Here is an 18,364-nt window from a genome sequence, read left to right on the forward strand (position 1 = left end):
ATCTTCCTAAGAATAGATCTTGACTCATTGAACAGTGCTCTTTTCTTGACCACCTCAGCAGGGTAATCTCTGAAGATGCGAATCTCATCGCCTTGAAATGATAAAGTTCTGTTGCTAGCAATTCTCGACAGCATATCTTCTAAAACGTGAGGATAATGCACCTTCAGTATCAAATGTCTTGGAGGGGCGTTAGCACCTGGACGTGCTCTCAGTGCTCTGTGGGCTCGATCCAGCAAAGGGCTTTGAATCCATTTTCAAAACTTCTTGTAAAAGCTCAGCAGTAAAGTCACGGAGGTTTTTAGCTTTCTCTTTACCTTCTTTAACTCCAAGAATTCTTATATTTTGTCGTTTAGAATGACCCTCTAGGTCAGTACATTTTTCAGTTAATTTCATTAATAGATCAGATAAACGCTGAGTCTCCATCAATACTGCTTTTGTTGTTTCAGCACTCGTCTCGGCTAAAGCTTCCAACTCACATATAGCCTCGTCATGTTGTTGTATTGACGCAGTGATGTGGTTCACCTTACCGGAAAAATCGGAGTCCAACTTTTGTAGCTTGGACGTTACTTCCTCCATGTGTTCATTCATGATTTCACATATTTCAACCTTTGATGAAGCCAACTGGTCCTTAATAATAGTTAGTATTTCCCCCTTCATTCCTTTAAACGATACTAATTCAGCTTTCATCTCTTGGAGTTCAACCGTAATATTCGTTACTTGAGACTTCATACCTGAAAGCTCCTCACCAACAACGCTACGAAATTCTTCCAAACCAATTTTTTTTGGCTGTGGATTCCGGGTTCGTTTGGAAGTTTCTTCCTGAGTCAACGCTGAAGTTTGGGCTGCAGCAGAGGCTTCCATCTGTCCTGGTTCTTCTTCTTCCAACAGTCTTGTTTTAACCGTTCCTTTTTTAACAGTTTTTAACGGGGGGGTGCGACTTAGCGGCATTTAATATTAAAAGTCACGATCTGATGACGTCACCCACCCTTCGTTAAGAATTGCCGGTAAGTTACAACGGGCCCGTCCCGTTCCTCTCTCCTTAAGTCGAAATTTTCACGGAGCTAGTTGGCGTGCGACTTACTCAGTCCATAGCGCCACCGGAAGTTCCACCTTCCTTAATGATATTCTGTCTGGAACTCTGCTACTTAATGGATTGTTGTGCAGAGACAAAAGATTTCCCAATATTTTAATCCTTGATGCAACCATTGTAGGTATGACTGAATAGGAACCTAAAGGGCCTGTCCCACTTAGGCAATTTTAAGGCGACTGCCGGTGACTAGGCTGTTGCCAACAGTTCGCTGGGGTGTCGCGGGCATGATCGTGAGGAGTCTTCAAAGAATCGTAGAGGATCTCAGCGCGTCGCTGAGAAATCGACCGGATTGAAATTTCTCGGCGTTAGCTGGCTTGTTGCCAGGTATCGTTGCTTATTGCGGGCGCTGTCGCATGCTGTCTCCAGGTTTGCTAGGTTGTTTTAGATGCATTTAGGGGGGCGCTAGTGTGCATGTGATGTAATAGACGTGTTTTGCTAGAGCTCCCCTCCGATAAATCGAGATTAAGGAATAAAAGACTATTTATAGTACAATCCCACTTTAAGTTGTGTCTACTGCTGTAATAACAGACCGACATAAAATGACAACGCAGAAGTCGTCCAGAAAGCAGCCAGCCGTCAGGAAATTTAATGAAAACCCAGCATTGTCACTGGATGAGGAGCGGCCTAGTGGTGGAGAGCCGGAGCTAATCACACTATCGGCAGAAGGAACTCCTGAAACAGCCATCATTCTTACAGCTATAAATGAAATGAGCAAGAAGATGGATGACCGATTTAATACCCTGGAGGTGTCCCTCCAAGTTACCCAAGCCACTCTGACTGAACATGGAGCACGGATATCTATGGTAGAAGATGCGAGCAGTGACCATGACACTCGACTAATTCAGTTGGAGCAGCAGTGGCTACGGCTAGAATATGCTAACAAGGCCCTCCAGGATAAAGTTATTGATCTGGAGGTGCGCTCCAGACGCCAGAACATAAAAGTGGTCGGACTACCAGAAAAGATTGAAGGCGGCCGCCCCATGGAGTTCATTGGTAACTTTATTCGGGACTTGTTGGGGGCAGAACATTTCTCGATGCCCATAGAAGTTGATAGGGCGTATAGGCTGGGAGGACAACCGGCTAACGATCTCGCACGCCCCAGAGTCATGATAGTTAAGATCCACAGCGGCCATCAGAAAGAGCGGATAATGCGACTGTCACAACAACAATACCCGCTGAACTACAATGGGAAGCAAATTCACATTTTTCCTGATCTCCCGGCAGAGATAATGAAACAACGTCGTCTTTTCGAGGTCACGAGGAAGAAGCTCAAAGAGGCAGGCCTGCGAACCGGATATATCTACCCTGCTCGCCTCCGGGTTACCCAGGGTATCGACACGTCGATATTTAGCACCCCGGAGGAAGCCAAACTATTCGCGGATAACCTGCCGCCCAGCCCGGTGACAACGGTGGGCTAATGTCGGCTAACAGACTAACACTGACTAGCTGGTCTCCAGACCAGCTGTTTCAGCCAATCTCAACGTGGGGGCATGGTCACCCTTTTGTCGAGTAAGCTTAAATCCTGAGGATACAAGCTTTTGTCCAAGTGCACTGACTCTCCCATGTCTATCCATGTTTAAGCCGCTGGCCCGGAGTGGACGGCGGGCGTCGGCTAACATGCGAACGAGTTAACTCTGAGCCATGGACATGGTCATTCACACGAAAGGTAGACGTTGGACTCAATAGATTTAACTTTAACTTTGTTTAATGTGCTTAATTCGTTTCAGGAATAGGATGATTTTACAGGATGGGTTCCTGCTAATTTTTCAAAGGGAAACGTTTTTTTTGTTGAACAGATCCGTAATTTTGTTTGTTCATCGGAGGGGATGCCGACTGAATTTGTAGTTAACTAGCTAGCGGTTTCACAATTTAGCCTTTAGCTAGCCTTTGGGCTTAACAGGCTAGATAGTTGAAGTAACCCCCGTTTACAGTATGTTAGGATATTTTCTCTCACTTTGTTTGGGAGAGTGGGGATGGGGGGAGGGAAAGTCTGAATTTTGTGTGTGTTTTTGTGTTGGTGGTCTTCCTGTTTTTTTGTTTGAGGCAAATTATTATGTCGCTGCTTATGTAATACAATTTACACCTTCTGATGGTACCTGGGGATGATGATGTGCGTGGGAGGGTTACCATGGTGAGCTGGAATGTCCACGGCATGGGCCACCCAATTAAACGAGCTAAGGTGTTTTCACATCTTAGGTCTTTATCTGCCGACCTTGTGTTCCTCCAAGAAACTCACATTAGAACATTGGGGCAGAGACAGTTACGCTGCTGATGGGCAGATCAGATATTTCAATCCACATTTTCTAGCAAAGCCCGCGGGGTGGCAATTATGGTTAAGAAAAACATAGATTTCAGACATATTTCTACAGTAAGTGACCCGAATGGTCGATTTCTCATAGTAACTGGGTACCTTTACTCTGTTCATGTAACACTGCTTAACATTTATGGTCCGAATATTGATGATGCAGCTTTCTTTCGCAAAATCTTTGATAAGCTACCTGACCTTTCTAATACGAATGTGATTGTTGCAGGGGACCATAACACAATCCTTGACTGGCACCTGGATAGGTCATCAAATAAAATGTGTAGCCCTTCGAATGCATCCACGGTTTTGAAAAATCTCATCTCCTCCACCAATTTAGTTGGATACAGCATCCCACAGACAGAGAATACTCTTTTTTTTCTAAAATGCACAATTCATACTCTCGTATCGATTATTTTTTATTAGACTCGAAACTCATACCTAATGTAATAAATACCAAATATCATAACATTTTGATCTCAGATCACGCTCCAACCTCAATTATCTTTGACTTTAAGCTGTCTAAACGATGTGCTAAATGGCGACTACGCCTTTCCTTGCTTAATGATGGAACTTTCTGTAAATACATGTCTGAAAAAATTACAGAATATTTGGAGACCAATGACACTTCTGATGTCTCGGACTCCACCTTGTGGGAAGCTTTCAAGGCAGTTATGAGGGGTCATATTATTTCGTATGAAGCGTCTTTAAAGAAATCCAGAGAGAGACGTCTACAAGAAATTGATTCGGAGCTTTCTCCAATGGAGACGTTGTATAGGAGCACAAACAACCCCCAAACGCTGCAAAATATGCTCAGTCTTAAATATGAGTATAACACGATTCTAACAAATCAAGTCAGTGACCAGCTACTGCGACTGAAACAGCGATATTTTGAATTAGGGGACAAACCGCATACATTGTTAGCCCGTCAGCTTAGAGGGCAACAAGCAAGTAGGGGGCCATACATATAATAAAATCAGGCAAGGGTGTTGCTTTAACCGATCCAAAATTAATAAATGAACGCTTTGAGGAGTATTATCAAGAGCTGTATAAATCCAAAGCTAACGGTGACATCAATGCATGGTTAAAAAAGTTGGACATACCAAAATTAGATAGTGCCTCTTGTGAGGCCTTAAACTCAGAACCCTCCTCTGTAGAAATCAAGGATGCAATTAGGTCGTTGCAAAACGGCAAGAGCCCTGGGCCAGACGGTTTTGGAGTCGAATTTTATAAGAAGTTTGCTGACCAGGTAACTCCGATTCTGCACAGGATGCTCTCCCACTCAATCGAGTTGAAAAAGCTCCCACCGTCATTGTACAATGCTAATATTTCTCTCTTATTGAAACAAGACAGGGATGAAACCAATCCCTCCTCATACCGACCAATTTCTATGCTTAATTTGGATTTCAAGATTTTTACTAAAATAATGGCGACTAGACTAAATAAGTGTATAGAATCCATTATCCATACGGATCAGACCGGGTTCATCCCCAATAGGTTCTCTTTCTTTAATGTTAGAAGAGTAATGAACATTATGTATCACAAATTCGATAGTTCTTCCAAACAAGCCATTCTGTGTTTAGACGCAGGAAAAGCTTTCGATCAGGTTGAGTGGGGATATTTACTCAGAGTGCTGGAAGAGTTTGGTCTTGGAGCCTCTTTTATTTCCTGGGTACGTCTTATATATGCTCATCCCACCGCTTCCATACTCACAAACCAGGATAGGTCACCCCCTTTTGCCCTTCAGAGGGGTACGCGACAGGGCTGCCCCCTCTCGCCGCTCCTCTTTGCGTTAGCCATTGAGCCGCTGGCAATCGGCATAAGAGGGCATGCGCTTATAAAACCGATAATACTGGGTGGGGTGGAACATAAGATTTCGCTTTATGCGGATGATATTGCCATCTTTGTATCTGACCCTGAACATTCTGTTCCTTACCTATTCCAGCTTATTAATTCCTTTGGCGAGGTCTCAGGTTACACTATAAACTGGCAGAAGAGTGAACTTATATCGATAACAGCAGAATTAGACCCTGTATTCTTAGCCAACATGCAGTTTAAAACAAATCCGGATAGTATAAAATATCTGGGCATTAAAATATCTAAAAACCCCAAGACCCTTTTTAAAATTAACTTTACCGAAAGGTTGAACAAGCTAAAGGAGAACATAGAGAAATGGAGAACGTTGCCTATTTCCTTGATTGGCCGCGTGAACGCAGTAAAGATGGTCTCCCTACCGAGATTTCTGTATTTATTTCAGAATGTCCCTGTTTTTATCCCCAAATCCTACTTTAAGTTAATCGATTCTATCATTATGCCATTTATTTGGGGATATAAAGCACACAGGATCTCAAAAGCTTATCTTCAAAAAACGAGGGAACATGGGGGACTGGGGTTACCGTGCTTTTTATATTACTATTGGGTGGCCAATGTTAGAGTCATGGTATACTGGCAGTATGCATATGAACGGGGAGTTGGATATGACCTGCCACCTTGGCTGGCGATTGAAAAAAGCTTAACCCCAAAAACTTCTCTCCCTGCTCTCCTTTTTTCATTACCCAGATCTCTCACCTCTCTTAGAGAGGATCACTTCACTCTGTCCAATGCTCAGAGAATATGGCACCAAATTAGGAAAGCTTGTGAGCTTCCGAATACGTCAATGCACGCCCCAATCTGGCATAACCACGCTTTCCCCCCATCATTTACAGACACAGCATTCAAAGAATGGAGCTGTAAAGGGATAGTCACAATAAAAGATCTTTACATAAATAGACACTTTGCATCATTTGATCAGCTACAATCCAAGTTCTCATTGCCCAAAACTCAATTCTTCAGGTACTTACAGCTGAGAAATTATGTTCGACAAAACAATTCGCTTTTTGAGTCCCTGCCCGAAGACGACTTGTTGTCCAAAATTTTGCTGGGTCCCCCGGAAGCAAAGAACCTAATCTCATCGTTTGTAGGTATCTTTTTAAACAAACTAGATAAATCTACTTTAAAAATAAAACAAACCTGGGAAGAAGACCTTAACATTGAAATTGATGACGATGTCTGGAAGGAAGTACTGAAAAGTATAAAATCCTGTTCTATTAATTCTAGGCTACAACTGATTCAATTCAAGGTTATACACAGATTACACTCCTCTAAGGTTAAGCTGCATAAAATCTTTCCTGATCTCTCACCTTTGTGTAATAGATGCAAGACCGCTGAGGGTACACTCGCTCACCACTTTTGGACTTGTCCAAAACTTCACAACTTTTGGTGTCTTTTATTTCAATGGTACTCCACTGTTTTAAACGTCACTTTAACTCCGGACCCTGAAACTGCTCTATTCGGGTATTCCACAACGCTTGAGAAGCTAGACCATAATGCTCGCACAATCTTGGTTTATGGTATGGTAATTGCCAACAGATGTATTTTGAAACTATGGAAATCAGACTCTGCTCCTCAGTTTGAGACTTGGTTAAGAGAATTAATGGGCATATTACACGTAGAGAGGTTGAGATATGAATTATCTGGCAACCCTCAAAAGTTCTTCAACATATGGAACCCAGTGCTGCAGCATATTAAGGACAAGTAAAACTATCCCCTCAATGCCACATGCTTTTGTACCTTCTTTGAATCCAGCAGTGAAAATACTGAAATATTTGACTTGTGAAAATTACCTTGCCTCATGTTTTTGTGCTTTTGTCTTTTTTTGTTACATTGTAGTTATGTTTTTTTGTTTTTTTTAATGTATTTTTATTTATTTATTTGTTTGTTTTTGTTTGTTTGTTTTCATGATTATGTAGGGAAGGGGAGGGATGGGGTTTACTGTTGTTGTTATATGCATTGTAATCAATTATAAAATTAAAAAAATTAAGAAAGATGCATTTAGAAGCACGTAATATTAAATTAAGTAAAGTCATTTGAAGATACCATAAAATACCTGTGTTTAACCAATTTATTTACCGTTAGGACATTTGACAGGTAGATTGGAGGCGACAGTTTGACGGTTAGGTAAGCGTGGGAATGTTCACGATGTTTAAGGCCGTCAGCGATTACATTTAAAGTAGGCTCCCAACCCAGATATGCAACCCAGAAACCATATATGCATCTCCTGTTCATTTTCAAAGAATGCCCACACTCTGCACAAAAATCCATTTAACCACTTTTAAAATTAAATTTCTTAGTACTGCTATTAGTAAACTGGAAGTCAATCCAGTTTATGCCTTGTTACCGTGAAGCTTGGTTTTCAAGTAACCCGGGCAAGATGTTATATTTCAAAACTCTCAAGTAATTACAGGCTTGTCAGTGATTTTAGCGAAAATTAGGACGCCGGAGAAGCATTGATAAGTGTGGGAATTTCGCGATGTTTCCGAAGACGGTGTAATCTCGACCTGACTCGGCATTGTCGTAGGGTAAAAGAAAATTTCGGCGATCTGCTACGACTTTGACAGTCGCCGCAGTCGCCTAAAAAATCACCTAAGTGGGACAGGCTCTTAAAGCTCCTTAGGTCCTGAGGGTAAAAGTTGTGCCAAGTAAAAACCAGTGATATGTTTTGTTTCCAAGCACCATGCCAAGTGCTTCCTTCTTGTATTATGCAAAATTGCACCATCTCCTTGTGAAGTGCATGAAGTAATGATTCTAATGTCCATATTCCCTGCAATGTATGCTTACAGCACCAAATAACAACTTGATACATAATTGCCATTTTCAACACAGATGTAGCATTATAAGGAACAAGGAGAGCTTCACTTGCTCTTCTATACTTGTATTCGTCTTATGTGCTATCTACATCAATTTGACATCCATTTGTAGCAATGATGTGAGCATTGGATCATTAAGACCTGAATGTAATACTGCACCATTCCTTTGAACAACCTCAGTCTGTAATATTTGGTGCTGGCCTCTTTCTTTCCTTGTGTAAGAAAGAACTGCAGATGCTGGATTAAATCAAGAGTAGGCACAAAATGCTGGAGGAAATCAGCGGGACAGGCAGCATCATTGGAGAGAAGGAACGGGTGACGTTTCGGGTCGAGACCCTTCCTCAGTCTGAAGACGGGTCTCGACCTGAAACATCACCCATTCCTTCTCTCCAGAGATGCTGCCTGTCCCGCTGATTTACAGCATTTTGTGTCAACCTCTTTCTTTCCTTCACTGGTTGTGTACCATTTGAATCAACCTTCAAACTAAATGCCCCACTTCAGCATGAAAACTGAAGGTAAATAAAATGATGACGGGTATAGATAAGATAGGCAGTGTGAAGCAGAGGTATCTAAAATTGGAGGACATATTTAGGGTAAAAGGAATTTTTGTCAACATTTAATTGTCCAGGGCGATGGCTAAACTACAATTTTGTGAGCACCTTTCATCTTGTTGACAAGTCAAGTCCTGTGAGTTGGGTGGAACATATTGCTCATCGTCTACAATTTGATTTGGAGAGAACTTTGGAGTTTCCACAGATCTTTTTTATTTTGTTTGCCTTCAACACAGCCACTTTTGGTGCAGCTCATTCACTCTGGTTGTTTTTCACAAAAATCACCACTTGATTCTATTCAGAGGTATTCTGGCCTTCTGATGATCCAGCTTTGAGGCTGTGCTGATGTGAAAGTGGCTCTTGTATCTTTTTGTCAGTGGAGCAATCTTTGAGTGTTTTGCCACATACTTGCAACAAATTGTATTGTATTGTATTGTATTCTTTTATTGTCATGAGATACCGAACAAAATTACATTTTCCAGCAGTCACAGAACACAAAAGAAAAGAACACAGGACACACGACCCCAACACAAACATCCATCACAGTGACTCCAAACACCCCCTCACTGTGATGGAAGGCAACAAAACTTCCCCTCTCCACCCCCATGCCCACGGACAGACAGCTCGACCCCTACCGAGGCGACCGACCCGCACAGCCCCCGCAAGGGGATGGAAGTCCCCGTGGCCGAGCCGCACTGAGCGCTGAAACGTCCCGCGGCCGTACTGGGCGATTGAAGGCCCCGCGGCCGAGCCGCACCGAGCGCTGAAACGTCCCGCGGCTGTACTGGGCGATTGAAGGTCCCGCGGCCGAGCCGTACCGGGCGATGGAAGGCCCCATGGCCGAGACGCACCGGCGATGTTAAGTCCCGCGGCCGAGCCGCGCCGGGTGATGGAAGGCCCTGTGGCCGAGCCGCGCCGGGCGATGGAAGGCCCCGTGGCCGAGCCGCACCGGCGATGTTAAGTCCCGCGGCCGAGCCGCGCCGGGCGATGTTAAGTCCCACGGCCGAGCCACGCCGGGTGATGGAAGGCCCCGCGGCCGAGCCTCACCCCCACCTAAAAAAAGAAAGGTTTCCCCCACCCCACCCCACCACCCCCCACCCCACCCCACACCCCCACACATACACAGCCAAAAACAAAAACAAAAAACCACCCCAACACCAACACACAAACAAAAGGGAAAAAAGACAACAGACTGCCAGCGAGCTTGCAGCCGTTAGGCACCACTCCCACTCCCAAATGTGGCCAGATGAGAGGAATAGATTGGGTAGAAGCACAGAGTCCCTTGCCCAGTGTATGGGGAATCGAGAACCAGAGGGCTAGGTTAAGGTGAGGGGGGAAAGATTTAGTAAGAACCAGAGGGGTAACTTTTATACACAATGGGTGGTGTGTGTATGGAACGAGCTGCCAGAGGAGGTAGTTGAGGCAGGTACTATTGCAACATTTAAGCACCATTTAGACAGGTACATTGATCGGACAGGTTTAGAAAGATATGGGCCAAATGCAGGCAGTTGGGAATAGTGTTGATGGGACTTGTTGGTTGGTGTGGGCAAGTTGGGCCGATGGGCCTATTTCTGCACTGTATGACTCTATGATGCTTTGTGAAGATGTGAATTAAAACATCAAGACTAGAAATATTCATTTAATCTGGCTTGTGTTGGCTCAGCCAGTAATTCCCTTTAAAGGTGGATCTATTTTCAAAAGACTGGTCTGAAGAAGGATCTTGACCTGAAGCATCACCTACCCATGTTCTCCAGAGATGCTGCCTGACCTGCTGAGTTACTCCAGCACATTGTGTCCTTTTCTGCCCTTTCTGTCTTTACAGATTGCATTGCTTTCGGCTCACGTAATAATGCCGCCTGAGACTACCTCTCGCATTTTATCTTTAGGTGACTAAGAATTTTTATCATGACAACAAAATATTGTATTGGACTTTAGTTGGGCTTCTGACAAAGGCCTGCACTGTGGGGTGGTCTGGAGGTCAGGGCATGTGGGATCTGAGGTGTGTTGCAAAACTGGATCTAAAATTAGCTTGATGATTGGAAGCAGAGGATAATGGTTGAGGTGTGCTTTTCTATCTTTGACCAATTATGTAAATTTAGATTAGTTTAGCTGATTATCATCTGCATCAGCGTGCAATGAAATTCCCAATTCACATGAAGCTCACAGAGTAAACAGTATACATGCATTAATTATAAATACAGCAAAAAACACGACAAATGCAAAGCAACAGATTGGCGTGAGACTGTAGTGCAATCTGAGTTGTTAAAAAAACATTAAAGTAGACAATAGACAATAGGAGGAGGCCATTCGGCCCTTCGAGCCAGCACCACCATTCAATGCGATCATGGCTGATCATTCTCAATCAGTACCCCGTTCCTGCCTTCTCCCCATACCCCCTGACTCCGCTATTCTTAAGAGCTCTATCCAGCTCTCTCTTGAATGCATTCAGAGAATTGGCCTCCACTGCCTTCTGAGGCAGAAAATTCCACAGATTCACAACTCTCTGACTGAAAAAGTTTTTCCTCATCTCAGTTCTAAATGGCCTACCCCTTATTCTAAAACTGTGGCCCCTGTACAATGCCCTGATAACAGAATGGGGTCACGTTAAAGGTTAGCGAACATGGCAGAACCTCGGGGAAAGTGATGTGAAAGAGGTGATTGGTTCAAGAGGGGACACAAGGAACAGTGCTTGGACCATTGTTGTTTCCATCACCGTAGATGAATGTCTTAGGTGAAGTGTATGTAGACAGACCAGAATGTTAGCTGAAGGCACAAAAATTGATGGAGTTGCAGATAGTAAAGAAATGTTGTGAAAGGATGCAGTGGGACACAGATCAGTTGGAACGTTGGGCGGAATGGTAGCAATGGAATGTGATCCCGCCAAGTGGCAGGTAACACATTTGGAGATGTCAAATACCAACAGGATATATTCAGTCAATGGCAGGGACCTCAGGATGTTGATGTACAGAGGGATCTTGGATACCTGAAAATGGCAACACAAATGATGGGATAGGAAAGAAGCCATTCGGCATGCTTGCCTTCATGAGCCTAGGCATTAAGAATAAAAGGTAGGATTTCATGTTGCAGTTACACTAAATATTTGTCAGATAACACTTCAAGTAGTGTGTACAGTTCTGATTACCACACAATAGGAAGGACATAGAGGCATTCGAAAGAGCACAGAAGAGCTTACCAAGATGTTGCCTGAAATAGAAGGCTTTATTTATAAGGATAAATTGGATAGACTGGGTTTATTATCACTAGAGTTCAGGAGGCTGAGGGATGAAGTTATAAGAGGTTTATAATATTATGTGGGGTGCAGATAGGGTAGATTGTCAGTCTTTTTCCTTGGGTAGGCAAGTCGAACACCAGAGGGCATAGATTTAAGGAGACGGGGGAAAAATTTAAAAGCAATCCGAGGGGCAAGTTTTTCACAAGAGGATGCTTGTTATATGGATCGAGTTGCCAGAGGAGATAGTGCAGGCAGATACAATTACAATTTTTAAAAAGCATTTAGACAGATACTTGGATAGGAAAGGAATAAAGGGACGTGGGTCCTAATGTGGTCAAATAGGATTCTAGTGGATAACTATCACAGTCAGCATGGATAAGTGGGACTGAAGGGCCTGTTCTCTGCTGGGGAACTCTAAGAATCTATTGAAGAATATGTCCATTCATTGATGAACTGAAAGGTTCTCAGGTTCAATGATACCTGCCTAGGCTCCTGATATATCGCTGTTGTCTTCTTTTTGTTCAAATGTGAATTGGCTAAACCTGGTATGTGCAATAGTTTAGTCAATGACCCACTGTGTCCCTTACATTGGAGCTTTGAAATGGTGCACTCTCTTCAGAGCACAGCATAGTTCTCAGACATACAAAATTCTATGCATTGTCGTTGCTTTACACCATGAAGATTCATTTAAAACTTTCCAAGTAAGAATCAAAAATATCCTTCAAGAAACCTGATGGAAAGCTTTCAATCTCATTGCCAGTTTGCAATGTCTTCATGAATGTATTGAATCATAGCTGAGGGAAAGGTTTATTTACAAGATGGCACACAAAAATATTTACATATTGAATTTCTAATCTATTTCAGCAAATTGAATGTTCCCAACTATTTTTGACAATGGCGTATTGTTTGAAAGGCTTATCTAGATGGAGCCATGTTTTCAATGAATAGTAATTTCTGAGATTATTTTGAATGGAGAGAATTGGATATTTTAAAATAACCTTTCTTCCTTCAATGTTATTTGGCAGAGACCCATCACTTTGAATAACTCGGCTGATATTAAGTGCTGTTATTATCAGCAAATGTCTTTGTGCTCAGCCTTGCCATTGAATGGCAACAGTTCTCAGGGCTGTCACCTCTAAAAAATGTGGAGCAGGTCAAACATGGTTGTGCACTTATCACAACTTTCCTTTCCATTTGCCGACATTCTCCCCGAGCTTTTTCATCATTTGCAATTACATTTGTCATGGATACACAACTTTGTTGCTTTTTTAGCTTTTGCATGGTAATTACTTTAATGCTGCAAAAAATTATTATGATTATGTTCTATTTTGAGAAAATATCATCATTCCTTGCAAGGCTGTTACATTATCTCAGTTTGAACTGCTCATTTCGAAAGTTTAGAAATCATCTTGATGAAATTGGTGAGCAAAATTAGAGCACATGGTATTGGGGGTAGGGTATTGACATGGATAGAGAATTGGTTGGCAGGCAGGAAGCAAAGAGTAGGAATAAACAGGTCCTTTTCAGAATGGCAGGCAGTGACGAGTGGAGTACCACAAGGCTTGGTGCTGGGGCCGCAACTATTTACAGTATATATTAATGATTTGGATGATGGAATTAGAAGTAACACCAGCTAGTTTGCAGATGACACAAAGCTGGGTGGCAGTGTGAACTGCGAAGAGGATGTTAGGAGGTTGCAGGGTGACTTGGACAGGTTGAGTGAGTGGACAGATGCATGGCAGATGCAGTATAATGTAGATAAATGTGAGCTTATCCACTTTAGCGGCAAAAACAAGGAGGCAGATTATTATCTCAATGGTATCAGATTAGGTAACGGGGAAGTGCAACGAGACCTGGGTGTCCTTGTACACCAGTCACTGAAAGTAATCGTGCAGGTACTGCAGGCAGTGAAGAAAGCTAATGGCATGTTTGCCTTCATAACGAGAGGATTTGAGTATAGGAGTAAAAGGTCCTTCTGCAGTTGTATCGGGCACACGTGAAGGGAACACGGGCGGCACGGTAGCGCAGCGGTAGAGTTGCTGCTTTACAGCGAATGCAGCGCCGGAGACTCAGGTTCGATCCTGACTACGGGTGCTGTACTGTAAGGAGTTTGTACGTTCTCCCCGTGACCTGCGTGGGTTTTCTCCGAGATCTTCGGTTTCCTCCCACACTCCAAAGACGTACAGGTATGTAGGTTAATTGGCTGGGTAAATGTAAAAATTGTCCCTAGTGGGTGTAGGATAGTGTTAATGTACGGGGATCGCTGGGCGGCACGGACTTGGTGGGCCGAAAAGGCCTGTTTCCGGCTGTATATATATGATATGATGATATGAACATGTAAGTTATTAGCAATTTAAGAATCAAAGAAAGCTTCTTTCAGCAAGATAAAAAATATAATCTTAGGAAAAGTTACCAGAGAAGGCTACTGAACAGATTAAGCAACAACTAAATAGATTTTTGGTGGTAGAAGAGATGGGATTTGATGAAAACGCTTGGAGATGGGACTGAGATTAATAAGAGACCATATCTGGAGTGAGACACGTGAGACCATATCTGGAGTATTGTGTGCAGTTTTGGTCTCTTAATTTGAGGAAGGACATCCTTGCTATTGAGGCGGTGCAGCGTAGGTTCACAAGGTTAATCCCCGGGATGGCGGGACTGTCATATGAGGAAAAATTGGAAAGACTGGACTTGTATTCAAGGATGTTTAGAAGGATGAGAGGGGATCTTATAGAGACATATAAAATTATAAAAGGACTGGACAAACTAGATGCAAGAAAAATGTTCCCAAAGTTGTGGGAGTCCAGAACCAGGGGCCACAGTCAAAAAATAAAACTGAGGTGAGAAGAAACTTTTTCACCCAGAGAGTTGTGAATTTGTGGAATTCTCTGCCACAGAAGGCAGTGGAGGCCAAATTCACTGGATGAATTTAAAAGAGAGCTCTAGGGGCTCTAGGAATCAAGGGATATGGGGAGAAGTTGGGCACAGGTTACTGATTCTGGATGATCATCCATAATCATAATGAATGGTGGTGCTGGCTTGAAGGACCAAATGGCCTCTTCCTGCACCTATTTTCTATGTTTCTGTTTCAATGAGATATTGGAGTGAATTTATCCTTGAGCATTTTGCTTATGAAAGAAACATGTCTTGCAGAATCTTTACTTGGATGGCAGGTTTGTACCTTCCATGCAGTACCTGTCCCATGTTTAATCCTTTTTGTAATGTTTATCTTCAGTTTTAAGTTTTCCAAATTATTAGAGGTGAATTTCCCATATTTGTGTTGAATCTTTACTTTCTCCATTCAATTTCTAATTAATAAGCTTAATTAAATAATTGCTAAATTAAAAATGCTTGCAGAACAGTCATTGTTATTTTTGTATGATTGGTGGGTTATTTCACAGATTCAGACATCATTAACTGAAAAGTAGCTTCTAATCTGAAGATCTTTGATGTTCAACTAAGCCCTGCATTAAACTGTTATTTATCTGGATGGTTTTGATTTCCAGGCAATACAATTTATAATATCCTTATAGAATCAGCTCCTATATATTAAATTTCCATATTCAATGTGCAAACCAGTAATGCAATCGCTGGTACAAAAATTTCCTATTATTGCCTGATCATTCATAAAATTGTTTAACTTTACAATTTCAGAATCTTCTGAACTTCCCAAGATACTTGTTTATTCTACTTTGTATTCAAACATCAGAAAAACTATTGACTGTATTAAACCTGAGCTCCGAAGCACTCATAGTGTTTGTAACTCCATATCGAGGAAGCTGTTGGGAAAGAGATAAAATCCAAGATGTAGATTTAGCAACAGGGCAGAAAAGAAGAATTGTTTTAACATAGGTGCTCTGCACAGCTGCTGCTTTACAGTTCTAGCAACTTGGGTTCAGTCCTGCTCTCTGGTGTGTCTGGCTGTGTGGGGTCCACCACATCCCAAAAATGTACAGGTTGCTAGCTTAGATGGCCACTATAAAGTGCCCCTTGCAGATAGAACATAGAACAGTATGGTGCAGCACAGGACAGGCCTTTGGCCCACAATGTCTGCATATAATGCTAAATTAAGTTAATTTCTTCCACCTGCATGAGATATGTAGATGAGAGCTAAAATCTTGGAGGAGTTTTTGGGAGTGTGGGGGAATAAAACTGAGGATTGTTGTAAATAATTGCCTCATGACAGCACAGATTTGGAGGGCCAAAGGACCTGGTTTCTTAAAAAAAAGAAACAAAGTGCTGGAGTAACAGCGGGCCACGCAGCGTTTCAGGAGAACCTGTTTCCTTGCTGTATGACTCTTACGATTCCAGCTGGCTGAATATCTGGCCAACTCAGACAAAAGTCTCAACTACACAAATTGTTATTCTGCCTCAAAATTGGGATCTTGCGGCAATGACAACAGTGACTGAGTGTATTGTCTATGGTGGGCAATTTGTTCAGTAAAATCAGACAGACACCCGGTGGAGATCTTGCAAGGAAAGTGTACAAGAAAGTAGTGGACCCCACCAGCAATTTCTGCTTGGCCATGCCATTAATTATGCTATATTAGCGTGGCAGTCTTTTTTACTTTATCTGCAAATTTCAGGTCTGTTGGGTTCAATGGTTGAATTTGCGGGCTATTGTGCTTTACTCCTTGCCCCAAAAGGCTCAATACTTTCCTGGGTTATTATCACCTTTCCCTTAAGTGTCTATATTGCAAGACAGTTTTTAACATGTGGGACTAATTAATGTTACAAAATAAATTTGCTGAACCAAATTAGGACGGTACAGTGGCGCAGCGGTGGAGTTGCTGCCTTACAGTGCCAGAGATCTGGGTTTGATCCTGACTCCTGGTGCTGTCTGTACGGAATTTGTACGTTCTCCCTGTGACCGAAGATAGACACAAAAAGCTGGAGTAACTCAGCAGGACGGGCAGCATCTCTGGCGAGAAGGAATGGGTGGGCCCTGTGACCGTGTGGGTTTTCTCCGGGTGCTCTGGTTTCCTCCCACACTCCAAAGATGTCCAGGTTTGTAGATTAATTGGAATCTGTAAATTGTCCCAAATGTGTAGGATGGTGCTCGTGTACGGGGTGATCGCTGGTGATCCTGGAGACATCCTTGTCGAATATCCTCTTCACTCTTCCTGCTGAAATTCTATTCTTTCTGTAATGTTTTGACCAGAATTGAACACAGTTCTCAAGTGACTGGAGAAAGAATCTAAAAAAGCAACGATCCATGGTGTCTTGGTGTAGCGTGAAGTGAAACATGAAAGTCCACACTTCCATGACTTGTTTCTCAGTAGGCAAAACACATTTGCTTGGTAAAAAGTTTTGCGATTTAAGTGGAAACCAAACTTGTTGCTTTAAGGGGAAACCTAACTTGTTGCTTTAAGGGGAAACCTAACTTGTTGCTTTAAGGGGAAACCTACCTTGAAACCTTCTTGTTGCTTTGAATCGTTGCATCACAAACTTGATTTGTTAGCTGGATAATAATTTATAGGAATGTAATGCTCAAAAATCCTTTGGTGTCTTCACAGCTTTCTGTGAGGACGGCTGCAGGAATGGAGGTACCTGTATTGCACCCAAGCTCTGTGTTTGTCCACAAGGATTCACAGGGCAATTCTGTGAAACAGGTAAGCAAAGAGGATTCTCAGTGATATTTTCTTCATTTGGCAGTTTCATGTGGTTAAGGATAACGTGCTGTTGTTCATGGATTCTGAAGTGGTTGAGGGGCCTGATGTAGGATCAATAGACTCTGACACAAGTGGGGCAGGTGGGCATTGAGAAGAAGAGACTCAAGGTGCTCAGTGCTTTCTTGGAGGCCGCTCCATGTTGAGCAGCCAGTGGTCAGAGACTCCCATGAGTTGCAGGAGACATTACAATTTTTCAAAGAAACTGAGAACATCTGAATGCAATTCTTCTGTCTTTTGGATATCTCCTGCCCTTCATGGAGAGTCTGTTTCGGGAGTTTAGTGTCAGCCATGTGGATAATGTTGGCTGTCCACTGGTAGCTTGTAGGCATGATCGGAGACTTGATGTTTTGAGTCACTGGCTGATGGTGGATGTGGAGGATCAGGAACGAGCAAAGGAAGTTGGAGAATGTTATAGAAATAAAACTGAAGATTTGAGGACCAGCTGTAGGTTGCCATGTCTCTGATGCATGCAAGAGGTGTGGATGCTTGGTGTTCTGCAGACCATGATCATGCTGCTGGGTTTGATATTTCTGTCTTCAAGCAGTCTTTTCCTGTGTGTGTGTCAAAAGCTGTGTTGGCATGATGGTGACAACTCTCATCAATGATGTTTTCCTTTCGTGAAAGGTGCTCCAAAAATATGGAAAGTGGTCCATATGTGTCCTGTTTTTCATTGTTCTGTCTGGAACATATGACAATAAAACACATGACTCTTGTTGAGAGAAAGCTTTTGGAAGATCTTTGTCTGTAAGCTGTTTAGTATCAACCCAGCCTCTCAGTTGCTTCAGTGAAGAAATCAGCTTGAGCCCGGTTTCCATCTACACACATAAGCAAG

At 42.7% G+C, this 18,364-nt stretch overlaps 1 protein-coding gene across 1 annotated transcript in view; it reads left to right on the forward strand.

Annotated features, from left to right (window-relative positions):
* Positions 1-18,364, forward strand: part of LOC144603681 (protein NEL-like) — a 230,010-nt gene that overhangs the window by 143,133 nt on the left and 68,513 nt on the right. The window contains exon 15 of the mRNA XM_078417297.1: positions 17,377-17,472. Within this exon, the coding sequence (XP_078273423.1) occupies positions 17,377-17,472 (96 nt within the window). The remainder of the gene's footprint in view (positions 1-17,376; positions 17,473-18,364) is intronic.

The sequence above is a fragment of the Rhinoraja longicauda genome, chromosome 20 (assembly GCF_053455715.1).
Source record: "Rhinoraja longicauda isolate Sanriku21f chromosome 20, sRhiLon1.1, whole genome shotgun sequence".
Classification (NCBI taxonomy): Eukaryota; Metazoa; Chordata; class Chondrichthyes; order Rajiformes; family Arhynchobatidae; genus Rhinoraja; species Rhinoraja longicauda.